General features: G+C 38.5%; 1 protein-coding gene across 1 annotated transcript; it reads left to right on the forward strand.

Moving 5' to 3' along the window:
- The first annotated feature begins 507 nt into the window (after positions 1-507).
- Positions 508-3002, forward strand: LOC117625775 (probable cytokinin riboside 5'-monophosphate phosphoribohydrolase LOGL10). The gene is made up of 4 exons (XM_034357336.1): positions 508-1025; positions 1813-1941; positions 2137-2321; positions 2439-3002. The coding sequence occupies exons 1-4, from the start codon at positions 810-812 to the stop codon at positions 2833-2835; spliced, it is 927 nt and encodes a 308-aa protein (XP_034213227.1). The 5' UTR covers positions 508-809; the 3' UTR covers positions 2836-3002.
- Positions 3003-7996: the final 4994 nt, after the last annotated feature.

The following is a 7996-nucleotide window of genomic DNA, read 5'->3' on the forward strand; positions in this document are numbered from 1 at the left end:
GCCGCTACAGTGTCGCAGCGCTACAGTGCCGCTACAGTGTCTGGCGCTACAGTACCACTAAAAGTCCACGTGTCGCACTCTGGGCTCTCTGATCAGATTTTTTTTCTCCAATCCAACGGCAGCCAATTTTTGTACAATAAAAAAATGAAAAAAACTTGAATTTTTTTTTTTAAAAATACCAAAAAAATACTCATTTTTTTTTTCTATAAATACCAAAATTTTATCCGATTGAGATATGAATTTTATAATAAATATTGATATGTACGAATTCAAAAATATTATCCGAAAATATTATCTAAATTAATTATTTTTATTAAAAAATTTGTGAAAAAAACAAAAAAATGAATAGTAATTGCCCTTAGCCATGGCAATGGGTGGAAACACAAAATACTATTTGTAAGGGCAGCCACTATTCACTTGAATAGTGGCTGCCCTAGCTCCACCCTTGCCATGGCTAAGGGCAAATGGGTGGAGTTGCTCTCAGGACTCGGGTATGAGCCCCGGCCTTTGTGTTCTTCACATAAATTTAACGGCACATTAGGCAGTAGGTAGCCCATTTGCTTGTATATATCGAAGCAAGTTGGACTGTTGATAGTTGAAGAACCCTATTCCCCTTCTCTCTCAAAAGGTTCCATATTTTTACATCACAGTTTGCAAATTGTGAGAGCATAAGTTTGGGTTTTCGTTCGCTTTATACCAATTTTCTGTTTGCCAATGCTGATAATTTGAGTTAATGACACATACCCATTTGGAATTTGGCCAAATATCATCCAGCAAATCAATCTTCAAGACGTTTGGAAGATTTGAGAATGGGGTTTTCGGTGTTGGATTCAATTTCAATGGGGTCTCATGTATTAGTAAAAATTTGTCATGAAAGGACTTTGAAGATTCAATCTTTCTGGGCAAGAGAGAGACCCACCATTAGTTTCAAGCTCTCAAGGTCGAGGCCCTACCCACACCCAGGAAGACTTATATCATGCAAGTCTGAATTAGTTGATTTTGATGAGAGAACAAGCCCAAATGAGGTATGTAGCTTTGATGATCCTTTTGTATATGTTCATATGTGCTTTGCTAATATTTGTTGTTAAGTGTGAATTAAACAATAAAAGAAGTAGACTGGTTCTGTTTGGAGATTTTTGTTCCATCTTATTATAGTCTAAGGGAACCCCACTTGTATTAGAAAAGCCCAAATTTTGATCGACTGTCTAAATGAAAATTTGAAGTAGAATAGAATAGTGAATTGAAAATCTAGTGCCTTTTGTCAAATGTTTTATGCTTGATATGTCAGACTCCATTCGGAAGTGTTTTCAGGCAATATTTTGGCAATATTGCTGTTGTGACCAAGTTTGGTTGTCACCCAAATTCTCAATAAGTGTTGAGAGTTTGATCTTTTGTATGAACTGTTTTAGCATCATGTAGAGCCCTGCTTTTAATACTGGTTATAAGCTTTATTTGCTGACTAGGGGTATACATTGAAAATTTGAAGGGCCTAGTTCCTAAATTTTTGGTTTGCTGTTGAAAGATCAGGAAAGAGATGCAACAATGTTTTGAATTACTTATACACATGCCCGGGAGAGGAACAGTATATTACAAATTGATCTAATTCTTATAAATAACTTGTTTTAGCATATCATTTGTAGCCCTGCTTTTATTACTGGTTCCAGGCATTAATTTTAGCCCCGGAATGTTGCTCACTATTATAGATCCTTAGTTTCAACATAATTATTTACTGATTATAAGCTTAATTGACTGACTGGGAATATCTTGCAAATTTAAGATCTTGTTTCCTAACTTTTAGTTTGTTGTTCAAAGGTCAGGAAAGAGATAGAACGATGTTATGAACTGATACACAGACTTGGGAGAGGAGTCGTGTATTTGGGTTCTTCAAGGATGGGACCTGATCATTCACATTATCTGCAAGCACTAGAGTTGGGTAGAGAGGTGGGTCACTTTGTCCCGCCTTGCTTTCCCTAGCACACACATTGATGTAAAAAGTATTTATGTATAGCATGCCTGTAAATGAAACAAAATTGCAGGGCAGACACATTAATGTTGAAACTTGAAATGCATTTTGGAATTAAAATTTACAATAGTCTAATTGAGGAGATTTTCCGTTCCACAAATTTTACTGAGCAGATTGCAAACCTTTTGGAATGTACTTCATGGACGGGTGCTGGTCCAGGGCTAATGGATGCTGCTACTAAAGGTGCTTTGCAAGCAGGAAAACCAGTTGGTGGATTTAAGATTGGTAAAGAGGCTGGCGAATGGACAGCATCAAATTTTCATCCTTACCTACCATCGGAAGTGTATCTCACATGCAGGAAAGATATATTTATCTGCTAGAAAGCTTACAAAGGCTTTTAGGATTTAGCTTTTGCATAACTTACAAATGTGTTTTAAAACTGCTGCCAAATTGCATAACTGCTTTATACTTGCAGGTTTTTCTCTGCTAGGAAGCATGGGTTGGTAGATGCAGCAGTTAGAAGCTGCAGTTCTGATAGGACTGCTGTTGTTGCTCTACCTGGTGGGATTGGTACTCTAGATGAAATTTTTGAGATTTTAGCATTAATTCAGCTAGAAAGGATCGGCTCAGAGCTTCCAGTTCCATTCTTGTTGATGAACTATGACTCATTCTATTCAAAGCTTCTAGGCTTCCTTGATGATTGTGAGGACTGGGGTACCCTCTCCAAGGGAGAGATCACATCTCTGTGGAAGGTTTGTGATAGTAACTCAGAGGCTTTGGCTTATTTGGCAGATTTTTACAAACTACCTCCTCCTACTGACAAAGCCCAGCATGACAACGAATTGCAAAGCGCAAGTGGAACGTTTTCTTAAGATGATTTGGAGCTGAAGTGGTTGTCTGTAAAATGCTCTTCCCTTTTTAAGTGTGTGCAAGAGGTGATAATGGTCACAAAAATTGTTGTAACTCAATGACACTTGAACGTAGAAATATTGTTCATTACATGGTTTTGAAATAAATTTCCCAATCATATTCGAATGCTTGCCAGTGCAGTAACTACTACAGTACAATAATTCTATAAAAAAAAGTGCAGCCATACTCTACAAGCTACAGCCCGCCATCTGTTTGATGTTTTGCCTCTTCCGCCATTCCTATAATTCTATGACAATTCTTAGCTTCTTCCACCATTCCAGAGAATGAGTCTCCAGTTTTCTTCTGTAGACTGAGCACTTTAACACAGAAAAAATTAAGTGGAAAGAAATTACTTTCCTTGAAGAAAAGACAAAATAGAGAAATTTCATTAATAATGTATAAAAAATAATAATAATAAAACACGTGCACGGAACTTTTTTGTTCTTTTGTCTTTTGTGAATCCATGGTCGAGACTCGAGAGCAACACAAATCAAGCGAGACGGTGGCGTTTCAATATGTCGAACTTTTTGCATTTTTAGGCGGCCACATTAAATTCAAATTTTAAACGAACTGACAGCTGTAAAGCAACACAACAGTAAATCCTGATTAGAATTGGAAACTCCAGCAACGGTCATATTATATATATTGTAGGGAAATAGCCCAAAATGCCACCATTTTTATAATTCTAACTGAAAATACCACCCATTTTTAAAAATTTTGGAACTATCACCTATAAATATAAAATTATTGTACCCTTATTGCACAGATATCTCTTTTGCTGAAATTTTATTGCCTCTGTTTTGCTGAAGTTCTCTCTCGCCCCTGTCTCTTCGCTGCCTCTGTTTCTCTTCACTCTCCAGGCTCCGAATCCGTGGTCCTTCACTCAGCTCCGACTGTCTCTTCTCTCTTCCTCTCCCAGCGACAGGGACTGTTCATCGGGATTTTGTTACAGTTTAAGGGTTTCTCTGTAGTTGGTTTAGGGTTTATGCATTTCTCTGAAATTGGTTGTGGGGTTTGTTCGAAACTGGTTGAAGGTTTAGGGGTTTCGCTGAAATTAGTGTATGGGTTTGTTCGAAATTGGTTGAAGGTTTAGGGGTTTCTCTGAAATTGGTTTAGGGGTTTCATCGAAATTGTTTTAGGGGTTTGTCTGAAATGATCTGAGTATGATGATTCCTTGTTTCAAACAGTGAATGGGTTTGTTCTTTGTGGACTGATGCTTGCACTGCTGTTGTTTTGCTGTTGCTATTGATGTCGTATTGTTGTTTTTTTTTGCTAGTGTATTGCTAATGTAGTGATGTTGTGTTGGCATTTTAGTGCAGTTGTATTTTTAGTTTTAGTATGGTTTTATTATGGTTTTTGTAGCAGTTATTGAATGGTATTTGGTGGCTTAGTATGAGTCTTTATGAGCATTGCATTTAACCTTCTTAGAAGTCTAATTGGTATCTATTTTGTTTGTTGAAGATGATATCTAAAGTGTAAGACAATTAACCTGTGTATGGTGATTTCTTCTCTGTGGATCATTACCAAAAAATACTCACTGATTATATTTTACGTAGAAAATGTGGCCATGAAAAGAATTTGTGGCTAAAACTCCATGATGGAAGCAACCATTTTGAAATATCTTAAGCAAACTGTTGGTGGCTTGCTAAATTCCTTAATTTTTTTCTTTTTATCTTCCAACGAGGTAGCGACCCTTCACATTACACTCAATTGTGCAAAGGATTTGCATGGTTGTCTGATGGAATCGAAGAATAATTTACATAGAAAGAATTTCCTTTGTTATCGTTCGTAGTTTTTCATATATGAAAGAAACTTCTAGATTGATAAAATATCTCAAGACAGAGTTTGACAAAATCAAGTATTGTATAAATATTTGAACTTGTAAACTCCCAACCATATCATACTTTTTGTTTGAGAATAATGCTTGTTAATTCGACATATTTTTGTATAACTTTGTTTACTAAGTTTAGGGCTTGCATATTGGATATGGATGAGTTTTGTTTAGAACCATATGTGGTGTAATATGAGTTGTTTAAAAGTTTGCTGTTTTGTGCTTGATCATTGTGTGCTTAAAAGAAAGCGGGAAATGAGTGAAGATGGGAACCTACCACCAGCAGCTGTGGTTTAGAGAAATGGGGACATTGATTTTGCTATAAGCTAACTGTTTAAGCTTTTGCTTTTGTTGTTTGTGTATGGATACTTAGAGAAGTCTGTTTCTGAGGAGAACTTATAATTTTGTAATTGTACATGTCTTACAAACATTTTATACCGTTTTGATGGTTTATTTATGAATTTATCTTTGATTTTTTGTTAAGAAAAAACTGAAGGGATGGTGCCAATTTCTTTCATTTTCTTACATTTGAAAGGAGGGCCATAGTAGAGTCAGTATTGTGGTTGCCACTAATTCATAGGATGTTCCATTACATTATACCTTGAAGTGAATAAATTGTTTCCCGATATCTTGTTGTTTTTTTAAACTCTTTCTAGTCAGATAGATTTATATTGTTACTCCTGAATTGTTGTCAATTAGGCTTGTGCTACCGCACATTCCCATTCTAGCTGAAGCTGTCTCATGATTAGATGGTGTGATTATATGGTGTGTTGAGATGTGTGTTTAGATATTATATTATGCAGGAGAGGTAGAGTACTGGGTGTGTTGAAACTTGGCTTTGAGCCATTAAATGAGGAGGTCAGTTGTAAATAGCTGGGGTTTTGTTTATGATATGTATTTTTTTCAATTTGTTTCACTTCATATCCTATAATAGGCTGTTCATAAGTGGTGATTGTTTATTGCTTGTTATTGTGTAGATTGCAACCGACTGAAATTCTGTTTATAATATTGGCATGCAGGGAAATATGGTTGGTGAAATGAAGTTGATGATTGCGGAGGAACAAAAATTCCAAGGGAAAGCATTGTCGTTATCCCATACGAAGACGGCAATCACTACGATCAAGGAGAAATTCACTGAACAACAGCTGCAAATGTTTGAACAGAGTTGTTTTGGTCATCTCCTAGGGATTGAGGACCTCAAGTGGACTTCTCCGATTGTCCACGGGTTGCTGCTCAGGAAAGCTGATCCCAAGACAGTTTCCCAACTGAACGGGATCAAATTCATTGTTGGCAAGAAGGTCATCCAATTCCCGGCGCAGCAATTTTGCATCGTGACAGGGCTAAGGTTTGGAAACCTTCCCTTTATTCCGATTCCCACGAATGAGAACTGCTCATTGAAACGGAAGTACTTTGCCAACGATAAAACTGTGAACCTGTTGGAATTAGAAAAGGCCTTCCTCGAATGCGATGATGTGGACGATGTATTCAAGCTTGGATTCTTATACTTTGCTGTCTTTGTTCTGTTGGGCAGCGAAAAACATGTCCACATTGACATGCGATATTTGAAGTTGGCGGAAGACCTTGAAGAGTTTGGGAAGTATCCATGGGGTGCTGTGTCTTATGCGAAGACAAATGCGTCCCTGCTGAGGGCACTTTGTGCAGATTACCAGCGAGTGAAAGTGCCCACAAAAACTGCCAAAACAAAAAAATCTGGAAAGAAACCAACAACAACGGCAACCGGTAGACCAAGAGAGTACCACCTCAAAGGTTTTCCCTATGCACTTCAGGTGAGCAAATGTCCATTGATGTTGAAGTTAAATTGCATTTGTTTACAATGACTGACCTTTTATTCCTGAAACCAGATTTGGGCGTATGAGGTGTTTCCAGCGTTGGCTGCACTACATTTGGTGGTGCACGAAGAAAATGCGCACATCCCTCGTTTACTACATTGGAGGAGCAATAGTTCGCCGCTTTTTTATGAGCTAATGAGCCAAGTATTCGAGAACCGTGAGGTTAGTTCAGTTTTTAATGATAATGTTCGGGATATGAAAATATAATATAATTACTTTACTGATATGTATATTGTATGTGTAAATTGCAGGTTGATGTGCAGCTTCTCCGGCCATCTGTGATGGACAAGCAGCAGCCGTATTGGACTTGGGGTGACAGGGCTGACGACAGTGAAGAACTTGTTGACTTGTTGGGCGATGACGCTGAACAACAAACCGGCACTTCTGCCTCTGTAGAAGAAAAAGAGAAGGACATTGACGAAACTGCAAACCTTCCGTCGTCTTCTAAGGCAAGCATTACATTTTTTCGAAGATATACGTCATATTACAATAGGAAAATAACTGCTGTATAGTTGCAATATTTTGTGGCCTGCATAGTAACACATGCATTATAACTTAGTGCAGGGTACAGTCGCGTCCAGAGAGTTACGCACTTTGAAGCGTGACTTTCAAAGGACAAAGGATGAATTGGCCAAAGTTTCCCTATCAAATCGAACACTTTGCGACAGAGTGCATCAGTTGGAAGACAAGGTACGGAAGGAGTCAATGAAAGCTGAAAAAGAGTTCGAAAAAAATACAAAGTGTGTGGAGGATTTCAGCAACACCCTGGCTTCAATGGAGCATTATTTTAAGTTGGAGATAGAGCAGCTGAAAAAACAAAATGGTGGGGTGAATGAAGCTGGGGAAGGACATGAGGACCTCGGTAGTCCTCATATGAATGAAGGAGGCAACAATGACTTGTCGCCATTACATGCCTATGTAAGTCCGCCGACAGAACCGGCAGAAATGGAAACACAAGTCCCCGGTGATGGAGCCGAACCTTCCGCAGCCATGGTAGTTGAAGAGGCAAAAATGGCCGCTTCAGTTCCTCACTCAGAAGTGCATGAAGTAGCTGACCCGGCAAAATCCGATGAGCTGCCTACCCCGGAAGATGTTGCTGGGTGTGACGAAATCTGCCAAAGAGTCATGAAGCTGTTAGAAGATTGGAAAATCACTAAGAGTATGCCATCGGGAGGTTTGATGAATCCTCCAAGTCTACCCACAGTTACTATGGCTGGTGATGAAGAAGGTAGTTCAAGTGTTGAAAAAAAAAGAAGTGGAAGGTAAAGGGTGCAGACAGAAGCGCCCGACGCAGACATTGTTGAGCCCATTTACAGATCCTTTGAGGAAGAAGAGGACGATGACTGTGTCAGCTGCGACTGCACCCCCGCCATGTTTTGATCCATCCAAATCCTTGCCCATTGAAGATGTGAAGGCAGTACTACAGTTTTGCAGTGCCTGGAA

The sequence above is a fragment of the Prunus dulcis genome, chromosome 4, assembly GCF_902201215.1.
Source record: "Prunus dulcis chromosome 4, ALMONDv2, whole genome shotgun sequence".
In the NCBI taxonomy this organism is placed as follows: domain Eukaryota; kingdom Viridiplantae; phylum Streptophyta; class Magnoliopsida; order Rosales; family Rosaceae; genus Prunus; species Prunus dulcis.

Bases quoted from the DNA above. Each gene is read 5' to 3' on its own strand.
- LOC117625775 (XM_034357336.1), top strand. From the start codon at position 810: ATGGGGTTTTCGGTGTTGGATTCAATTTCAATGGGGTCTCATGTATTA. The intron at 1,026-1,812 runs GTATGTAGCTTT...TGTTGTTCAAAG, and splicing joins AGAGAACAAGCCCAAATGAG to GTCAGGAAAGAGATAGAACG. The intron at 2,322-2,438 runs GAAAGATATATT...TTATACTTGCAG, and splicing joins GAAGTGTATCTCACATGCAG to GTTTTTCTCTGCTAGGAAGC.